Raw genomic sequence first — 21346 nt, forward strand, 5'->3', positions numbered from 1 at the left:
CGTGATCTGCTCTAGGAGCAACACATTGTTGGCACAGCAGGACAAGAATCACTTCTTAAAACCCTCCTTAACTCACAATTAACAACGCTGCTAGCAAAGAACAGTCAGAAATCTAACCAGGGTTTTCACACCAATGGTCCCTGCCTAGAGACAAAATATATCTCCTGAACCATACACAGGATTTTTACTACTTTGGCCAACTGCATGTTTTCCTGTGCATCCAAACACTTCGAGGGGCCCTGTTGCTCTGACTACAGTCCAAACAATCCAGAGGTAAAGTTTTTCTGCCTCCCACTCCTCACCTGAGCAGCCTGTTCCTTCTTCCTTCGTTCTTCTTCCAGCAAACGACGTTGTTTTTTAGTAAGAACCTCAATGAAGCCTTCACCTGTCATAGAACCAACTTCATTCTCTTCTGCTGTGTTTGACACCCGATTATCAATGATGGTACCTAAACAAAGCATTTACAGGGAAAAAACTGTGCATATCTGTATGCATATGAAGCTTTGTAACTGCACTAATTTGAAGAGTGAATTCCAAATGGGATCCATGCTACAGGAAGGCAAGTTCAGTCATCAGCACTGCAGCTAAGCTTTGAAAGCTAGGTCATCGTAGTCAACATCTACCAATCACTTAATCCTGCAGGGATTTGCCTCAAGATGAGTACACTCCAGCTGGGAGAGCTTCGGAATGGGAGCCATGTGGTAACTTGGGTAACTTTACGTGCAATAACAGCTGAAACAAACCTTGCATCTTTCCAAATATTAGCAAGGACAAAGCAGGCACAGGTACTTTTGAAAACACACCCATCACTTCTGTATACATAAAACCTCAGCTCCATGAACAGCAAAAAGCTGAGTCATGGCTTAATGCCAATGGTTTCAGAGATACTAATTTGTTATCTCCCTGTCGTGAGCTCAGACTCAAATTCTCCACTCTGGATGCTCTTTCAATCCCTTCACACTACCTAAGCTATTGGGGGCTTGAAATTTAACATCTTAGAAACATAGAAATATTTTCCCTAAACCCAAACTTTCTACAGAATAAAGATGAGAGAGACTGTCAGATCTGGCTGAAAGTTTGGGTTTAAAATTTAATGTCATCTTTATTTTCTATGTTTTCCCTACTTAGATCCACTGGCATTTCTGGTTTGTGTAAATAAATGGAAAGTAATATAATTCGGTATTTAACATTACACTGTATTGAATCAGCCTGGCTAGAAGCCATCCACAATGTTTTATCCCTTTAAAGACACAAATTAATTAAAACACTCACTTCCATAACTCAGTTCAAACTGTGACAAGGCCTCTCCCTTCTCACTTGTTCTTTGTGCAGTGGATTTGGGCTCTTTCTCTGGCTTTTTACCTGGCCCCTCAGCACTCTCTGAGTTGCCACGGGAAGGTCGGTCCAAACTGTAAATGGAGTGGCTGCTCCCACCACTGGTGTTGCCAAGGCCTCCTCCTTCTTCTGGGGACCTATAAGGAAAATTGGGAATCAGATTTGTCACTAGAACACAAGTGAAAGTAATAAGAAAAGATTTGGGGTATATTTTCTTTGCCAGGTTTCTAATCACACCTCATTCTTCCCTAGCCTTTGCTAAATTGCAGCAGCTGTTAAATTCTGAGCACAAAGCCCATTACAAGGATGTTACTGGGGAAGTGGGATGAAAACAGAACAATACCTCTACTCATGAGTCAACCAACATGCTGTGCCTGCAACGAAGGTAATACCCTGACTTGTCTCCACAGAGAGGGCTCTGTGCTTCTGTACTGTGTCTCCTACCCTCCTAGAGCACAGTTCCCCTGCTCCTCTTTGCAATTAGCACACATTTCTCAACAAGCACCAGGTTAGGGAAAGGGAGAAAAGGAAAGGCTGACACTGAGAAAAATACAGTTTTTCTATTTTGCTCCTCCTTGGATTTTTTTGCTCCTTTGACCAACATCCACCCATCACTTCCAAGCATTAAACTCACAAGACACACTAGAAGGGGACAAAAAAACCCCAACAAAACAGTGGCTTTCCCCTTCCCTTACTTTCCCTCTCTACCTGCACCTTTCCAGACATCAGCTGTCCCCTTCCTGATTCACATATAAACTTTTAGTTACAACATCTAGAAAGCAAGGGGTCCTAAGAGGACAGAAAACAAAGAACAATTTGCCTATTTATCAGCATTTTAAACTAAATATAATGCAGCTACACAAGACCCTTTCCTTTTTTTCCTCCTTTCCCTGTTAAGGGCCAACAAGTGAGCTGTCAAATTGGCCTAGGACAAGGCCCACCTAACCCAGCATCCTGTCAAACACTAGATTCTTCACAAGACACTTGCAAGGAAATAGTTAATCACTAGCAACTTCCATAAACCTGGATTCCCAGCATGGAAGCACAGGCATCCATCAGTTGTAACAGACAACAATGAAACCCTTGGATGTCGTAAAGTTGGATAATCAGTGCTGGAAGTCACCTGCCCTAGATGGAAAGAAACAGACAACAACTCTCCATCCACATCCCAGCCCTTCTCCACTCCTCCAGGATCACAATATCAGATGACAGATAATTGTACATCAGAATGCAACTTTACCTTTTGCTTTTTATCAGCGTCCCGTTCTGTTGGCTCTCATATCTGGAAGCTGCTCCCACACCAGTCCTCACAGATTGCTCTGCAAACCCTGCTGGCTCTGCCTTGCGGCTCTGTCTGTCAACCAGAGGCCTTTGGCTGGAGAAGCTCCTCTTTGCTAGCTCCCTCTTCTCTCCCAAGCTGCTATTTCCAAGGCCACCCTCCAACTGCCCTTCACTTTCTGAAACTCCATCTCGCCTCTCCCGCCGCTCGCTGAAGTCACTGCTTTCAGATGCTGTCTCCCACTCCTCATTGGCATGGTCTGATGAGTTCTGGTAGGACAGCTCAGGAGATCGACTGCCTGAGATGCTGCTCTTCTCCGTGGTGGTCAGCTTGGGCCTTCCAGGCCACTGGCTGGGCAGCAGGTTGGGGCCTCCCTCCTCAGGGTTCCACTGCCCAACCGATTCTCTCTCTTGTCTGAGGCGCCTAAACCGTGGGGGTTTGTCTTGGCGAGGGGGACGCCGCCTCCTGAATGGTCTGTTCTCAATGTTCTCCTGATCTGCAGAGTAATCCTCCTGGAAAAAGTGCCTTTTATCATCCAGATGACTCTCGTCAAAAACCCGGCTGGAGAAGGAATCCACGTGTTTGTAAGAATCCTGAACGTAATCCTTGTCAGACTTCTGCCTGCTTCCAAAAGTGTCTGATGGAGAGGTGTGGCTGTACTCCTGCCACCCTGCTCCCCCACTCCTGCCTTGCCACTGGGTGGGTTCTTTACCCATGAAACCCCTCCGCCCATAGCCTGAGTTGCTCAGCCTCGGTGGCAGTGATCTCCCAAAAGCTCTCGGGCCCCTCATCTTAGGATCCAAGCAACCATGATCATCTGAATAGACTTTGTTAGACCTCCAAGACTCTTTGAAGTCTCCTTTTTTCAAATCACTGTCCTCCCTGTCCAGCACAGAGACATCATTACTGTTTTCTGAGCCCCTCTGCCTGCGGCGCTTGGGGAGCTCCTCATATTCTGAGCCTTCACTGTGTGTCTCACTGGCAATCCTGCGCCTGGGTTTGCCTCTGGGGAAGTCCTCTGGCTGGTTGAACTCTCGAAGCCCTCGCCCTCGGCTACTCCTCTGGTTATTATAGACACCCCGGCTGCCCACAACAGCACCTCGACCTCTGAAAGTGAACTCCCTGAAGCCTCTGCCTCGTCCACGCCCTTGACCTCTCCCACCAAAGGCCTGTTCCTCATCTATAAAGATCCAGTTGCTTCTTTTTGTGGGAGGGAGATCACCAGACTCTCTGGATAGCTTGTTCTCCCAGGTTCTTTCTGGCTTCTCTTCCTCCTCTTCTTCCTCTTCTTCCTCTTGAGATTTCTCAGCCTCTCGGGCAAGGCTGGCTTGGGAAGAACCTTTGTCATCCAACAGGTAACATGTGGAGTTAAGTAAGGGTGCAGAATCATTCAACTCATTTTCTGCTTTCTGGACAGCCACCTTCTCCTTCAGCAGGCGTGAAGTGTCCTCTCCCTCCAGTTTAACCTTCTCCATCTCCTTCTCCTTCTCTTCCACCTTGAGGGCTTTCAGGACTGGTTTTTTAATGGGACCTGACCGCCGTGTCCTTCCCATTTGCTCCTGGTGCTGACCACTGGTGTTGCGGTTCTCAGGAGCCCACTCTGTTGTTTCTTCAGAGGGCTGTTTGGTATTAGCTCCTTCTTTCTTCCACGGGTCAGCACTGAACGACTGCTCATCCCTGGGTGCTTCTTCAGCAACCTCTGCTGCAGTCTCTGAGGGTTTCTGATGGTGGTTGATATCCCAGCCATTATATTCAGGCTTCTTCTCTGCTTGGATAAAATCAGGCTGCAGGGGTGAACACCTCAAGTTTGCATGGCGGGTACCAGTAGGACAGGTTTCCTGCACAGCTTCCTGATGCTGAAACAGAAGATCTTGGCTTATTCTCTGAGAAGACAGGCAGCTGTCAAAATCTGACTGGGCCTTCTTCTCAAAAGCATTCAAGTACTCTTCCCCTCTGTCCTCAAAGAGATCTCGCTGGGTGCTCAGACTGTCTGGCCTTCCAGGAGAAGCTGAGTAACTCTCATTCCTGAGAAGGAAACAAACAAAAAAAAGGAAGTCAGCTAATGCAGAGCACAGTATGTCTGCAGGGGCCCTCAAATCAACAGATGAGACAGAAGATAGCTTCTATGATGGGTAGCATACTTAAGAAATAACATGAGATTCAGCCTCCAAAAGATGCGGAGAGCTGAGAACAAGGAATTGGTTTTGGAAAGTCCCAAAGAATAGGAGACAAACTAGTAAGTATCAGCATTTTTGTCTCATTATTTTCTGTACCTAACTGTGTACTCTACAGAGCTGGCCCCAAGTTGATCAGTCTCAACTGGCATCAGATTGAAAAGGTCTATATAACTCAGTCTGCAGGCACCTCTATGTAATAAACACTCAGCAGTGGTACCTTGGCCTGTTCAGAGGCATCTTTTGGGTCAACTCTACACCTGCTTTTCCATAGGTGATGACTTATGGCAGTACTTCTCATCACAGCATGCATGAGGACAGGGGAGCTCTGCACTCACCTGCCATGCAGCCCCTCCATGGTGATGTTGTCAGCCTGTTTTTGATGTGACAGGGAGTACCCTTTGTTCTGCAGAGGTGTGTAGCTCTCCTGGCCCCATATGGGCATAGGGTCCAAGGGAGCAGTTTTCCTTTCCACCTGCCCTGCCTGACAGTTCTGATCTTCAGACCGACAGCTGCTCCCACTGATGGAATCCTGCTGAATCATGGGCTTCATAATTCCTGGGCATGACAAGAGTTCATACTATTAACACTAACCAAGAAGAATTAACAATCTACAGCTAGATTGAGCTAGCCTGTCTACAGCTTGACTCCCCACCCTTTCAGGGCAGCAGGTGACTTTAGCCATGGAAACCTTTCTGGTAGAGGGGAGACTGTGCTTGGGAAATATACATCTGGAAGGATGCAGAAAGTGACACAGAGCCCAACCTGCACAGAACACTATCTGCTATCACTGGCCTGGAACCAAGAAGGTGTGTGAAAACAAACCAAAACCTCACAGGAATGATTTATGCATTCTAGTGTTTATATTCACATCTCTAAAGATCAGTAGCAAAGTAGGAAGATGCTAGGAGCACTCAACTCAGGCAGTACAGGACTTCTCCATCACATTTCTTGAAGAGGGTCTACTAAGGTTTCATTATGATTAGAGTAACTCCCAAATTGATCCTTTTCCTCCAGGAGGCAAGGATCTGCTTTTACACCCACTAGGGCTCCAAAGCTGCTAGGGAAGATCTCCCACTGCAGTGCAGAGGATGGACAGGCAGGTATCCTCAACTTCTACTGTTACCTCACCAGCTCTCATTCTCTCATTGTAACTGACTCCTTCCCTAGAGGTGAGCCACAGCCATCCAGCATGCAAGTCTGGATAGAGGTAAGATAGGTGAAGCATAGCAGCTTTCCAGATATGGACCAACTCAACAGCTATGACAAAGAGAAACACTGAAAACACCTCACCTGAAGGGTAGAAATCCACAGGGGTGCGACTTTGGGCCATGCGAGGGTCCATGTAGGAGGGCATCATCATCCAGCGAGGATCAAAGCCAAGCATCTGAGGGTGTGGTGGGTAGAATGTCCTCTGGGGATGGGAATGGGATGGGGGAGGATAGACTTGCTGCTGCTGCCAGTGCTGCACCTTGTACAGCTGCTCCTGCAGGGAAAAGGGATGGGCTGCTTGACACGAACAGTCACGTGCCAGGAATAACAGCTGCAGACAGTCCCACCAAAAGGAAACACATTCCACGTGTGTTAGAGGCTCAAAAATAGATCAGATGGGAGGGTAGAGCAGATAAGGGCAACTCACTACCAACTGGGAACACAGAAGGTGTTATTCTCCAAATACCCAGAGCAGCCAGAAGTACAGGCAGAATCTTACACCACCATTGGTCATGCCATATGGCCAAATGCAAGGGATCAGCTTCAAAACTGGAGTTTGCACTTTCTCCACATCTATGAGATACAGCTTCCTGTCAAACGTAATTTCCTAATTGAAACCAAAAACTTTACAAGATGTTGCACTTTGTAGGAAGTGCAATTACAAGTTTAGTGTGCATATATATTAGTTCTACTTGTGTTAGCCAAACAGATTAGATAAGAACATCCTAACTCAGTTAGGAGAGCTATTAATATTTTACGGTATTTCCTGGGCATCTTCCATAAGTAAGCTGACGCTTTCAGGTTACTTCCTGCATGGCCAGTCCACCTGCCATTAGCTGGGAACTGTCATGATGTTAAGCTAATCTGACATTTAACTTTTGCTAAAGGTCCAAGCATCTGTATTTGAAGGCCTGTTCAGAGGCAGCTTTGTGTTCCAAAGAAAGCTTTTTTAAAGGCAAACAGGTCCAATTAACATTAAATACATCTATTTACCTATCAAACTTTCCATTATTTTTTCTTACGAAACTTGTAACAGTGTCATACTGTAGCCACTTATAAAAAAAAAAGCCAATCCCCTAACTCAGAACAAGAAACACACCCTTAAATCTGAACCTGACACATCACTATAGCAAGAGAGATACTCAGACAAATGCAGAGATTATATCTAAGTTATCTAGTGCTCCAGTATCTTGGAGAAAACATTAATGATACCAACACTATTTTTTTATTTTGTTCTTTTTGCAGAACCCCTGCTACCAAAGTAGCAATATAAGGCAGCCAAAATACAGACTGCCTCATACATACTAATGATGCAGAGGATAAAGGAAAATAGAATGAAAATTTCATCTTCTTCCAGTAGCAATGACCTGTGACATTATTAGCATGACAGCAAAGACATCCAATTATTTTTAGTTTAAGAGCATCTCTTTTAAAGAGTCACTTTAACAGTATTTGCTGCTGTACATTTGAATCATAAAAATGTCAACTGCCCAAGAACAAGCACAGGGGAACATCCATACAAGAGCAATTACTGAGCTTCCAAACAAAAATCAAATGTGAGCTTTTCACTAAGGTTTGCAGCAGCACTGACTGTATCACATTTCACATGGTTATTCTATGAAGAACAGCATTAACTTTGCATTATCTCAAGCGTGGATATTCTGTCCCTTGCTTTGACTCCGCTGCCCTAGGGAGGCGCTCCCTGCATCTGGATGAGGAGCTGGTACATATGGCACAAACAGCACTGCAAGGACAGGCAAGATCCAAGATATATAAAGCAGTTCAGGCTGATCTCTCAGAACCCCAGAAGAGAATTTTCAATGAGACAAAAATGACACAATTAAGACCAAATGCACTTACGGTGTGAAGAAAATACTGATTTGAAAGAAAATGTTGGTGAGGTAGTAGTAGATGAGAGCAGATATTGAGGACCACCTATCTGCAAAGGCAGGAGGTAGAAGCATGCCACTTTGAAATTCTCACATTCAGCCCAAAAACAGAGATTCAGCCACCTGCCAACCTAAGCAGAGTTTTGCCCTGCAGGCAACAGTTGCCCAAACCTACCAGAGCAAAGGCACAGCAAGTGCAAAGGAAACAGAAGCAGCTGATCCCCAAAGGTTCTCCTTTCCCTTGGCCTGTATTTTCAGCTCCCAGTCACTGCAGTTGTGCTGAATCATCTTGTGCCACAGACTAAGATGTCCACCAGATTCATTGCCAGCCAAAGGCATTAGAGATTTCTCTAGATCAGGCCTACAGCAAGACAGCCAGTCCAGTGCTGCTCTCCTGACCTTGGACATGGAAGCAGAACATACCAAGATTCTGCATACACACATTTGCAAACCAAAGCTCTGCTCCAAACTACAATCCTATTATTTCAATGTCAGGACACACCCAGACAATGGTGCCAAACAAGTCACCATTTCTGACCACAGGGTCTCCTTTCTCCCAGGCAAGTGACAAACATGACCACAATAGCAGCATCACAGGGTACACAGAAAATTCGTGTAACCTATTGAGAGGCTTTCTACCCCTGTCAGGCGGGGGCAAAAGTGACCCAAAAGCACTGAAAAAGGACAGAGTAAAACCCCCACTCATCAACTCCCAGCCCAAAGACAATTCTTTGGTTATATGATTGCATTGAGAACCAAGCAAACACAATGGCTTCGTGGCCATTCAAAGGAAGAGGGGTGGGTGTGTCACACCTATTACCTGTTGCTGTTGCTGCTGCCTCTGGAACCGTGGGGGAAGAGACTTCTGGTATTTGTTGAATTCCTGTGCTGGGGAGGGAGCTTCTCTGAGCTCCTCCTCACTGCTGCTTTGGGCTGCTGGAGCAGAAGTCTCCTCTTCCAGAGAGCCAGCAGTGACATCCTGTGTGTGAAACTCTGGGGTTGCTGCAGAGAAGGAAACAGGCCTTGAGAAGCCCTGCTTGTGAGTGTGCCACCACAACATACACAAGCGTGAGCATGTCCAGACTGTGTTACGTGATTGAACTTTGTAATAATCACACATAGCACCTCATACAATCTCCCTAATTTGCCTTGACAGCTCTAGAATAACTCTAGATGGCTTTGTCCATCTTATTTTAGTGATAAAAACTCAGATCCCCCTTCTGCTCAAGCACTGTGGGACAAAGTCCATTTCGCTGTTACTCCTTAAACCTGCCAGCACTTACTGATAACCAGTTCTCTCATCTGTGGCCCATAAACACTTATCTTAATATCATAATCCAAACATGAAAAAGATCAAGAGGCTCATTCCAACAGGGCCTCTAAACACAGCTGACCGAGCATAAAGGCAACTGAAGATGTTTCCACTTGTTTAAATAGGAGTTTTTTTCTTTTAAATGAACCTTCATCACCAATCCAAAATACCCTGCAGAATACGCAGAGTAGATGACCTCTCAAGCGCAAATGAAGTACTTTCTGGATGCTCCCTCCCTGGAACACCCCCAAACTTCAGGTACAATAGCAAAAAAAAGGCAAGGCAAGCAACGTGGGTTTTTTACCTCTACGGAACGTATGACCATTCTCTTGGACAGCACTTTTCTCTGTGCTTTGGGGCCGTGGGTCTTCATTCTCTGCATGTTTCTGGGATTCCCCACTCTTCTGAGCCAGCTTGCATTTCTGATCAAGTTGCTTCAGCTTTGCAGCACAGGCTGCCAGACGTTCCTCCCTGGCTCGCCGCTCCTCCTCCTCCCGTCGTCTCCTGGCTCTCTCCACAGCCTCAGAGATCTCAGAGTGCACAAACTTTTGCCTCAATGGCACCTTTTCTTCTTTATCCTCAAGGGACTGCTGTCTGAGAATACTTCCCAGTGCAGGCTTCTGCAAAAGGAAAAACATTCCTCAATAAGCATCACCCAAACATTTCCTGTATCTTGAGCTTTGAGAAGAAATTCTCACACACTGAGAAAATCCCACCCAACTCTCTCTCCAAAGAGAGCCAAAAATCCCCCTTTTGGTAGAGGGAACTACTGCCAGTCTGGTTCAATGGCTATTTTCTCACTGTCTGACAACCCCACTGCTTTGAACCACCTCCAACTCCTAGGAGGAGTGTTACGCAGATGGATTTTTCTTCAGATGGACGTAAAAAAGAAATTCCTCAGCATTCTGTTTTTAGTAAGCTGTCAAACTGGCCTCATACGGACAGTGGTAGGTTGCATCCAGCAGCAACAGCCCATGCACATGAGTTCAACCTACCTGGTATTCAGATGCAGAGCTCCAGCCATTCAGCTTCCTTGGAGGCTGCTGTGAATCCTGCACTTTCCGGACTGACCGGGACAAGCCAACTGAGTCACTCCAATTCTTCCCTTCCTCCAAGGTGTGTTTGACATCCGCACTGTCTGCAGAGCTCAGGGACAACTGTCGTTGCCTTCTGGGATCCCAGCTATTCCTGTCATATAAACAGCTTTGCTATTACATTTGCTACTTGCTTGAAAAAGCACATTTTTACCAAGTGGCAAAGGAAGCCGACTGTAACAGAAAAGATAAAAAAAGCCCCACAAAACTAACAAGAAATCCACCAGAACAAGCAATGCACTTTTCCTCCAAAAGTTGTACAGATGTAATACCATTGTGCAGCAAGATAAAGGTAAGACAAAGAGGAACAAAAGGTCTGGCATCCTGGCAGTAAGCTTCAAGACCCATACACATCCTTGAGGCCCACTCAAACAACAGCCAGTGGAAACAAAGTCATAGTATCAATCAGGGGAATCAAGCCTCAACATTTAGAACAAGTTCCTGGTATTGTCTACTTTTACTGAAACAACTGCAGGTGCCAATACAATTACTTCTTACCACTTCTGTCGTCCATCTTTCAGAGTTTCTTCCTCTTCCTCATCTTCACTGAACTTTAGTTTCTCAGAGTAGTCCACTTCATCATGAATGCCTATACAAGCAGGATTGGACAAGGTGTATGTGAGAGGAAAGAAATGTGTCCCCTGTCATGGTAAAGCTTATGCCCTCTCTAAACCAGAGAATACACAGGCTTGGCATAAATTACTTTGAAAACCAAATTTCCACCATAGATACTGGAAATTGAGAATAGTGTGGACCCACACTGCTGAAGAGTTAGGCAAGTCCCAGAAAAGGAGCATCAAGCAATAGGAGAACGGAGGCTGCAAATGAGGAGACAGCTGCCAGTGTAACTGCATACTGAATACAATGACTGGTAGAACAAACTTGTCTTCCCAGCAGCCATCCTGCTATCTCCCTGCTATTTGGTGTTTTCAGGTTTTAGGAGTCTTCAGATCCAGTTCCTTGAGCACAGTGTGATGGAAGGATCAGAAGGATCCATTGTGTCATCATTTACACCAACAGCAATTTTACAACTACAAAGACCACTCTTTTTTTATCTTTCTTTCTTCTGTGACAGTGAAACAGAGCCACCAGAATATCCTGGCTATCTCATGCTTCAGGGAAAACTTAGTACTTTGGTTCACCTCTTAAACTGTTGCCTGAAGGTAGAGAATAGAAGCACTTTACCTGCCCATCCATCATCCGCATCATTGTCTAGTTCATCCAGCCCCTTCAGGTTCTCTGCATTGATAATGGTGGGCCGAGGTGCTCGCTCCATTTGCTGTCGAACAGGACGTGTTGGGCGAGACAGGCTGAGCCTGTTCTCTTTTCTGCAGGGAAATGCAAAGTGGTTAATAAATAGTTAACAGTTAAGAAAACGTAGAGCTGAATTTATAAAAGTGAACCAAATCATTCTACAATTCTATGAATCTGTTATTTCTAGCATGTGCTTGCATGCAAGGACTCCAAGTCTCTTTCTCCCTGTCCAACAAGGTTTCTTTCACTTGTCTAACCTCGTACCCACGCCCCCGGGGCTTACAGATCAGAGCTTCAATGCTTCCAGTCCAGGATCACACACAATTACTTCTCACATCCACCTGCTCTTCAGACACACAGTGCTTACAGTCCTGCAATACTTCAGATATTACCACAGTGGGAACAAAGTACTGTTGCTTTGGATAAATACATCAGGTTGCATCAGTGGCTGTCTGCAGCTTCACCCACACAGCTAGGTCCCTGGCCCAAATTCTTGCATAAAGGTTCATGTCACACCCCAAACCTGCCTCCTAGGTGGAACAGTCACAGCAGCCTTACCCATCCTGGTCATTCATCTGGTATTGTCTAAAAGGTACTCGGGGCTCAAGGCGAAGCTGAGGAAGGGGGAAAGACCCTCGGTCCAATGGTGCAGGGGTCTCAGATGGCTGTGGACACATCTGGAACAAGGCAAAGCAAAACAGTTTAGTTTTTCTCCTAGCCACAGGAAGGCTTATCCAGATTAGATTACAACACAAGCACAGTAGCTCCATCCACACAAAGGGAAAACAAACATTTAACATCTGGCTGCCTAACAGGCTGTGAGCTAGTGGTTACCTTCTCCAGTTCCAGAGGGAAAGCAGCAACTTTTGCTTGGGCTGAGCAGGGCTGTGCTACAATACTCTAGCATGAAAAGGGGAATGCACAACAAGGGAAACTAAAAGTAGATCAAGAGCAGGATCCCTGAGCAAGACCTGGGAACTGAGAGTCCAGAAAACAGACATCTCCTCTGACTTCTTCAATTCACATCCACAGTCAGGACATTACATAGATGTGGGAAAAGGTCAACTTACAAAAGCAGGTAGCATGTCATGGTATGTAGGTGGTTGGTAGACGTTTCCCATGAACTGTGAAGCCCCTTTGCGGAGGGGCTGAGCTGGGCGGAGAGACGGCTCCTTGGCATCGCTGGCTGAGGAGGGGGCTCCGTCTCCAGTGCTGGAGGTTTTGCTGCCCAGCTCAGCAGGGGAGGTGGTCAGAGATGTGGCAGAGGTTATGTTCCTCCCACCGCCCTCCCTCCAACTGGTGACATCTGGAAAGGATGTTAATTATTAGGATGTTAATTATTATGTCAACGTTTGTAAATGCAGACAAAGTCGCTCTGCCAGGAAGTCTCAAAACCCAAATGCTCTGGGTCAAGCCCTAATTACACTGAGCATGTAGAAAAACATCAGGGACCAAGGAATATTTCCACATGTTTATTTTCCTAAGAGATTCGCAGCATCAGCCATTACTAAGTAATTGTTATACCAGTAGTGTCCTCATTTGTCAATAAGCCTAAATTCCAACCAGCTCTGCTCCCCACCTCCACAGTCCTTTCACTCTGCAGAATTAAGGCAAATTAGATCATGCACAAGCACTCAAAGAGAAGCCACGTAACACTACCCACTTACTTCACTTGTGGCTCCCCTAGCCCAGGGGGAAGGGGCCTGCTTTGCAACATCACACAACAATTTCTATTACACAGTGCAGCAGATGACAGCCCATTCTTAGCTGTCTGGACCACAGCACTCAGCCAGTGAACATCAGTCAATCTGTGGTCATTTGCTAAGCAGCTTGACACATGCAAGCTCACAAAAGGGTGAAAGGAAACACAGAGGATGAAGCAATCTGGTACTACAATGAACTGGCATCCCCTTGCCCAAAGCAGTCTCTGGGGTTATGGTTAAAGCAGCAAGACACAATCATTCACTCACTCTGGGGGCGGAGGCTTGGTCCTGGCCCATACGACGGATCTAAGGCGCCCTTTTCTTTGCCAACCTTGTCCTGCACACCAGCTGCTTTCAGCGTCGGAAATTCCTCGGGAGAGAAGGATAACAGTCGGCTTGAGGCCCTTGAACCTGTTAGACAAATAAGTGTGGGACTCAGATTTTTCCACTCTTTCAATTTCCGTAAAAGATCATCCTGGAATCATGTTTCCCGAGTATATGGGCCTTCAGCATATTTCAAATCAAATTAGTATCATACCAGCACCTCAGCTCACATCCAAAACACCCTCAGACACTGTCACCAACACCACAATACATGTCCTCACCCAATACTCCCACACTTGTAGCTCAGGATCTTCATTTAAATCCTCATGTTTAACAAAGTCAGAGTGAACTTTCTCAGCTTCCAATTACTTTTGTGAAGCACAAAATTCAGACTGAGGCAGCGATAAAAATTCTTCAAGGTTGCTTGTAGATGATACCTCGTTATCAAGTATTTGACAGCTCTATTCAGACTCCTTTTTGCTTCAATCTCACTCCACAGGGAAGTCTATTGTTATGATCTCTGTCAATACACTTGGTGAAAGACCATGGGTAAGGATCCAGTGCTATATGTTCTGCTCTGCCTTCCTTCCTGCTGCAGCATTTTTAAGATTCAGATCAGGCCAGATTCATTTCTAATCACAGGCAAACTGTCTCACCATCAGCCACCCTAGAATGACAGCATTCTGTCCACTCATCTGCCAGTGACTGGAAAACAAATTTTCACTTTCTGGAACTTGTACACTGCACAAGACCACCCATCTGAAGATCTCCCAGGAAGATACTGCAACTGCTCCATTTCTGTTTATCATACTCACCACCTTCTTGTCCTGCTGGCTTTCCATTCAGCTGTGCCCATGACTTTGGTCCACCTGGCACTGAATTTGTGCTCTGAAACAAAACACAAAAAAAATCCAGTGCCCACAGACAAGTGAAGTTTCATGACTGTTTCTCATTTCCTGGCTCACACCTGCTCCAGTTCAGATGTGTAGATTACCCAGATGTCACTGGATAACATGGATTTCCCCAGTTTCTTGCTGGGACTAAAGCTAGCTACCCTCCACTCCAGTGTACTACCACACTACAGCAAAAGTCCTCCTATCTGTCCTGCCTCATCTCTCTGCTCATCTTCAACTATTTCCTCAAAACATTTTCTCTTGCTTTCCTCCTTTTAATCAAGCTTTCTCTTTGTTCTGTTGGCCAAATGGTCCCTCTTAATTGTTGGGATTTGTTTCATGCTACACCCCACCTTGAAGGCTTCCCTAGTTCCTCACGCATTTATCACTCTTCTCTACAAAATTTAACTCCTGTCTCGATTTTCCTGAATCTCAAAGGCTGGAAGTTTAAACTATCAGTGTGAAATCTGCAGCAGAAGGCCAGGTCCCTACACACTCTGAGGAAGCTTTCTTACTTGGCAGTAACTTTTTCAGATCCTGACACTGGCTACTTCTCCCACATGACCTGATCACTTCTTATCAAGTCTCATCAGCCTGGAAGCAAGAGCGGGATGTGTTGTCACCAAACTACACTTTAATTAGACCCAAAGTGAAATAATTTATAAGTGTTAAGCAGCCATTCCACATTCCAAGCATTTCTTCTAGATGAAGACAGACTTTCTTCATGAACACACCTGAAAGGTACAGAGGTAATATCCACAGAACAGCAGTCCAGAATTACCAGGGTACAGTAACCTGGAATCAAGACAGTCAGTTCTACAGGAATTGATTATACAGGAGCTGTTCTGTAAATTAGTTTGCTGATTCTTACTTGTGTGCAAGGCAACACAGACGACTAAAGAAAACTTTCAAGCTCTCTTGGGGATGAGGGGAAGCAGGGTGGCAGTCACAAAGACTGCTTGCACCTACCTCCTGACTGATTGACTGTGTCGGCTTCTGTAAATTGGAGACAGATTTCTGCAAACCCTGCTGCGGCAGCGACTCCTGCAGCTGTGCAGCCGTTGCACTGGAACTGAAAAGAGACAGCAAAGGTGAGAGCAAAGGGGAAGGAAGACAATAGACAAAGCAACTCTGGCAATACAACAGTTGCTAAAAGATCATGCTCTACACTGGCATGGACGACAGAGAACTGACCAGTGTAAGGTCCAACACACAGCACAGCACTGCTACCGTGAGCCTAACAAAACTTGGCCAGAGTTTATCCTACCTCTTTTGGTCTGGCTGATCCTGCTTGTTTGCCCATCCTGTACCGTCCTTCGGTACTATAATGATGTTGGGGTCGTTTCCTTTGTTCTCAGACTTCAAGCTAGGCAAATTTGCAGGAGGTGGCATACGCCGGGCAGCAGCAACTTTCCCAAGACTCTGTAAGCCATGTCTAGGAATAACTAGTGAGAAAGGAAAAAAGACAGGTCAGAGAGGGCTATATCCTGCTAGATAAGTAACCTTAATTAGCATTTTGTGGCTGGGTGCAGTCCCAACAGAGCTGTGTGACAAGCAGCACCAGTGTTGCTATGTCAACATCCAGGTCAGTTCCCACAGGACCATGGCGAGAGGCAGCATCTGTTGTAGCAGCTGGCTGACAGGCTGCCTCCTGAAACAGTGGGGATGGAGAGAGAAATGATTCTCCCTAACAGAAAATGCTCCCTAACAGAGCATTCTACCTACATATGAAGACACTCATGTCAATAAGGAGAAGCAGCATTGCCCTTACCCAGCCAGGGAATGGTCACTCAACCCCAACTCTCAGCAGACAGACCAGTAATCTAACCCAGGAGGAGTCCCAAGAGATTTTCCAGCTATACCCACCAAAATCACATTTATTAGCATGGCATTTTATTTTCTTTGGTTTTCTACTCCTACACTAAACACAGAGCCAGTCAAGCCAGCGTTGCCATTTTTTTTTAACTCCACCGCCTACTTTTGGTCACATCTTCACTGCAAAATTAACTCAGGTTCTTCCCCAGAGGCCTTTGTTCCTCAATTCTCACCTCACAGAAGGTCTGACCAACCTAAGGCATTTCAGTCAGCCTAAAGCCCTGGTAAGGCTTTTACTCAAGTTTGCAAGCTGACCACACTGCAGCAAGGACACAGGCTAAACAAAAGGACCAGCAGTCCCCCAGTTGTTTTGCCTCAATTTCTCCCTGTATCTAAAGTAGGAGCAGCACAAAAAAACTGCAGACATTTTCCCTGAAGTTCTAAAGAAACAGAGGCTTAGACACCAAACAGCTCTGCAACCCAGCTGCTTCTCACTGGGCATCCTACCCACAGGGCCAAAAACCTGAACCATTTCTGCAATACTGCTCTTGGAAGAAACCAAAAGGAGCTTTTTGGAGGCATTTCTTACCTGTAGTTCTGATAGCTTCTATTGACTTTCCTTTATACTTATCAAACAGGCTGAGAGTCGAGTACTTGCTTTTCCCATCCTTTCCCTTGGTTATTTGCCCCAAACGATCGGACATTGCGATGAAATGTCATCTAGTAAGGAAATTTCTCTGCGCCGCTCCCGATCTGCCTTTTAATGAAAGAGAACCAGGGAGAGGCCATCAAACAGACTGTACAGCCACATCAAAAGTAAAATACGAACAGCTGCTAGAACTGGAGACAGTCGATGAGCAGACACAAAGTTACAAGGTTTCAAATACAACACCCCCCCCCCCTTTTTAGTCACAAGAAGCTTGTGGGATTTAAGATTCATAAATTGAAAAGCTGCAAGAGGACACTTCTCACAGCAGGATTGTTGTTTTGGCCACTCCAGTACTTAAAGAGATGAGTTTTTTGAGAAGTGAGTTTCCTGAGCATGAGAGTGGAAGAAAGGATGGTCAACACAGTCCATGCTTTACAAGAATAAGCCTAACAATAAGCAGCCATGCACAAGCATTCCTAAACATAAATGACAACTTATCCCACACTGGAATTTACCCCTGGGTTTGCCACTGAAGCACTGGTTTGTAATGTTTAGGATCATGGCTCCACACTGGCCACAGTTAATGGCTCACGTCAGCAACTAATGCTTTGAAAGCATCACCCAAAGGCAACAGTTATTTCATCAAATTCCTTTTTCCCCATCTGCTCAACATACAAGACAGTCAAGGAGTCTAAAAAAACTTTTCACATGAAGCAGTGCATTCACCTGTGCATTCAACACTTCTACTACAAAACCTTTATAGGTTATATTGCTTTATAAAAAAAATAGTATTTCTCTGTTGCTGGCATCTTCAACATTTTTAGCTATAAATATGCTTTTCACAATGCATGTGGTTTGTTAATTTTTCATTCTGATCTTTGCTGGCACAGCCTCCTGTGATTAACACCCTTCATGCAGGCAGTCTCTATACTAAACACTTTTTAGCTGCTGGAGCCCAGGACAAAGCCGAAACACACACACTGAATGTCAACTTTTAAGCCAGAAAATAAACTTTACTTTCAATGAACCTTTCTTTCATTTTTTTTAAACATAATTCTCTGCTAATCTAACCCTGTCACACATAATTGAGATTTCTACATTTCTAGTTGTAAAGCCTCCACTTCAAGCCAGTTGGCAGTTTTATTATACTACCTGCTAGGTACAACCACCACCACCACAACCACCACCACAACCACCACCACAACCACCACCACAACCACCACCACAACCACCACCACAACCACCACCACAACCACCACCACAACCACCACCACAACCACCACCACAACCACCACCACAACATATATATATATACAGGACTTTCCTACCTTTCACCTGCCATGTAACTCACCCAGCTGAAAGCACATTTCAGATGCAGTCAGGAATCACTCTTTCAGAAAGAAACTGTATGACCAGAGGCTACAACTCCCACGACATTATCAAATATGATTGCCAGCTAAGAAGATTAGTCCCTCACACATTATGTACAAAATAAAGCACAGAGCACAAACATCCAGTTTGAGAATGTACTGTGATCTACAACTCCCAGCTTGAGTAAAGCCCACCTAAGCACTGCTGCCAGGGGCAAGTTTTTGAGCAAAAAAATAAGCCAGCATTCTTGAGGCACCTTGTCCTGCAGAGTAGCAAAATCAATGTCTGGCTCTAGTCTGGTTCAGTCTTTGCTCAGATGGTCACCATGTGCCAAAGAAAACAAAAGATCCTCCCTCACTTGCCCATTTCCACTGTATTTTATTAGTAGGACAGACATAAAACAGAAAGGGAGAAAAAACACAAGCTCAGATTTGGCAAGGAAGCAGAAGCCAGGCTGAGAACAATGATCTGTTTAAACTAGCAGAGTTGTAGGGAGCCCCAGACCTGAGCAAATAGCTACGGGTGCTGCACACCAGCCCTCAGCTGCTCTGGCACAAGCAGAGCCACCTGTTAGTACACGTATATTAAGCCTTGCAGAGGCAACCACATCAATCCTTTATCAACCTCATACTCCCAAGCAATAAAATCCACTTTGAGGTTTAGAAAACATAAATAAATTCAAGAACAATGATACCAGGTTCAGGAGTTAGCTGGTGATCAGAAAATCCTGAAACAGAAAATTCCTGAAAGTCAGCCTGCAAACAGCATGTTGGGTAACGCTGCCAAAGAGAAACCCTGACAACCCGTTATGTAACTGGGTCTCAGCTGCCTCTTTATTACATCTTCTACCATTAAAAGGATGCAGGAGGAATAAACAGCCACCTCAGAGCAGAGGAGCTGGGGACACATCAGGATAAAGCCCCTTGTCAAACTTTCTGGGACAGCTACAACTGCTGTCTGGGTAAGTGAAATTCACTTTTAACTCCTTCAAGGCTTTGAAACTGAAAACGTGAAACACAGCTTTGTTTCTGTTACCTGTGAGCTGCAAAGGGGAAAACAAGTCCATGGGGGGTGAGGCAATTTCTATAGGGTCACTGTGCAATGAGGCTGCAGAGGAACTGAGCCTCCCGGGAGCCTGCCTGTCCTGACAGCAGCTGCAGATCTGAGCTGGTTCATGGTGGGAAGTGGTCAGGGGGATCAGTCAGCACCCAGGTCACCCACAGCACTTCAAAAAGGTCACAGAGCCTCCAAAGCTGTCACAACACTGGACTATTTTCCACTACACAGTCAATCCAGGCAGGGATCATCAAGGCTTTCCAGTCTTGCAGAACAAAGCCATTTCTGATAAAAATCAAACCTGCCAACCTGCACACTTATTAGGAGAGCTAAAACCAGAAGACACATACAGATCAGTGCTGACAACTGAAAACTGACAGTCTTGACAAAGCCTCTGACCTGTGCTCAGGTTCCCTGCGTCTGATAGCTGACCGCAAAGAAAACATTACCCTCTTTTACAGACAAATAAAAAATGCATTTCTGCATGGTTTCTCTCTGAGTTTATCAGGGTCTTTGGGGGAAGCTTTGCCATCAGTTTCAGCACAGAGCTTAATTCTTCCCATTTTCAGGACTAGCAAGGTTTCCTGTAATATCCAGGGACAGCACCACAGTGCTAATACTGTCTCAGGTGAATCAGAAAACACTACTGTATGACCAGTTAAGAGAGAGGCCTTAGGGTACAAATTAAGTACACCAGAATCACTTTGAGTAGAGAGCTTCACTACGCTGGAGTCTATGTCCACATCATGTTCCTCTGGATTTCATGTGTGGGTATTGACCCTGTCTACCTGCCTTTTGAAGAGGTATGTATGTTCAAATGCAGAGCAACAGTGACATTTCAAATGTCAGACCATGCAAGTCTCAGAGCTACAGCAGGGATCTGCCAAGCATGGGAAGCCTACCCTGCAAAAAGAGCAATATAAAAACCGCGAGTTACTGGCACAACTGGAAACCCCTGAGCTGAAAACACAGCCAAAGGGAAAGACTCCTAACAAACAGAATTATCATAGAATCATAGAATGGTTTGGTTTGGAAGGGACCTAACAGATCATATGGTTCCACCTGTTCTGCGATGGGTAGGGACACCTTCCACTAGACCAGGCTGCTGCAAGCCCCATCCATAGAGCTTTGTTCACAAAGCTCTTTGTGAATCTATGCATGAAGGAGCCTGAGCTGTGCTGATGTTTTATTCACAAGACTTCATTGAAGCTTGAATACAGGGCAGGGCAAACAGATTTATAAAAGGTAACACACTATAAGGAATCACACTTCAGCTACTCACACACCACTGAGCTCTCTATGGAACACAATCACTGGGGCAAAGGACCAGAAGTCACTGCAGACCTTCACTCCTTGCTCACTTCTCAGAAGCAGTCACAAACACAAACCAAAGAAACAGGACAGAAATAAGCAGTGAAAAGGTGTTTCTCCTGAAGCAGGAAGCTTTCTGACCTGAAATTCTATACAAATTGTTCAGAAACTCACAGGTTGCAAAACCAAAACAGAGAAGTGTTTAGAGTTGTTAAACTCAATTCTGCTGTGGTTTCTAGTGTCAGTGGTAACATGAAACCTTTTAAAAAACATGGTATAATTTTACAGAAGATTAATGATGCTTAGTCTTCTTTAAATACGCAATTTTGCTGGTACTTTTCACAGCTAAATATTTATCTATCAACAGGAAGATAACACTACTGTAAATTGTCCCATCAAGAGTCACCTATTTGTCAAATGGTCACCACCTGCCTCAGTGACAAAAGACGAGCTTGCTGCCCTTGGAAGAGCTTTGGTGACACTGTGTGATCAACTGCCTCAGGGGCTTGGTGCCAGTTCTACAAGTAATCTTGTAGAAGTCCTGTTTGGGCTAGGAGAGAACATCAGCCTGGTGGGGAAGGGACCATTCAGTACTGGTGAGAGACTGCTTAGTGAGGAGAGGAGCAACAGGAGAATATTTGCATTAGAATCTCTAAGATCAAGGCAGAGGAGCTG

At 45.3% G+C, this 21346-nt stretch overlaps 1 protein-coding gene across 5 annotated transcripts in view; it reads right to left on the reverse strand.

The window, feature by feature from the left end:
- The window catches only part of PRRC2B (proline rich coiled-coil 2B), a 47638-nt gene that overhangs the window by 16955 nt on the left and 9337 nt on the right, over positions 1-21346 (reverse strand). For all 5 annotated transcript variants that reach the window (XM_071766116.1, XM_071766120.1, XM_071766118.1 and 2 more), the window contains exons 2-18: positions 16874-17041; positions 15737-15914; positions 15439-15541; positions 14392-14464; positions 13520-13663; positions 12620-12855; positions 12108-12226; positions 11481-11623; positions 10794-10884; positions 10197-10389; positions 9506-9821; positions 8710-8891; positions 6082-6274; positions 5127-5346; positions 2576-4639; positions 1273-1472; positions 303-448 (exon numbers count right to left, since the gene is read on the reverse strand). In XM_071766116.1, the coding sequence (XP_071622217.1) occupies positions 303-448; positions 1273-1472; positions 2576-4639; positions 5127-5346; positions 6082-6274; positions 8710-8891; positions 9506-9821; positions 10197-10389; positions 10794-10884; positions 11481-11623; positions 12108-12226; positions 12620-12855; positions 13520-13663; positions 14392-14464; positions 15439-15541; positions 15737-15914; positions 16874-16988 (4716 nt within the window). In that variant the 5' untranslated portion in view covers positions 16989-17041. The remainder of the gene's footprint in view (positions 1-302; positions 449-1272; positions 1473-2575; positions 4640-5126; positions 5347-6081; positions 6275-8709; positions 8892-9505; positions 9822-10196; positions 10390-10793; positions 10885-11480; positions 11624-12107; positions 12227-12619; positions 12856-13519; positions 13664-14391; positions 14465-15438; positions 15542-15736; positions 15915-16873; positions 17042-21346) is intronic.

The sequence above is a fragment of the Heliangelus exortis genome, chromosome 22, assembly GCF_036169615.1.
Source record: "Heliangelus exortis chromosome 22, bHelExo1.hap1, whole genome shotgun sequence".
Lineage (NCBI taxonomy): Eukaryota > Metazoa > Chordata > Aves > Apodiformes > Trochilidae > Heliangelus > Heliangelus exortis.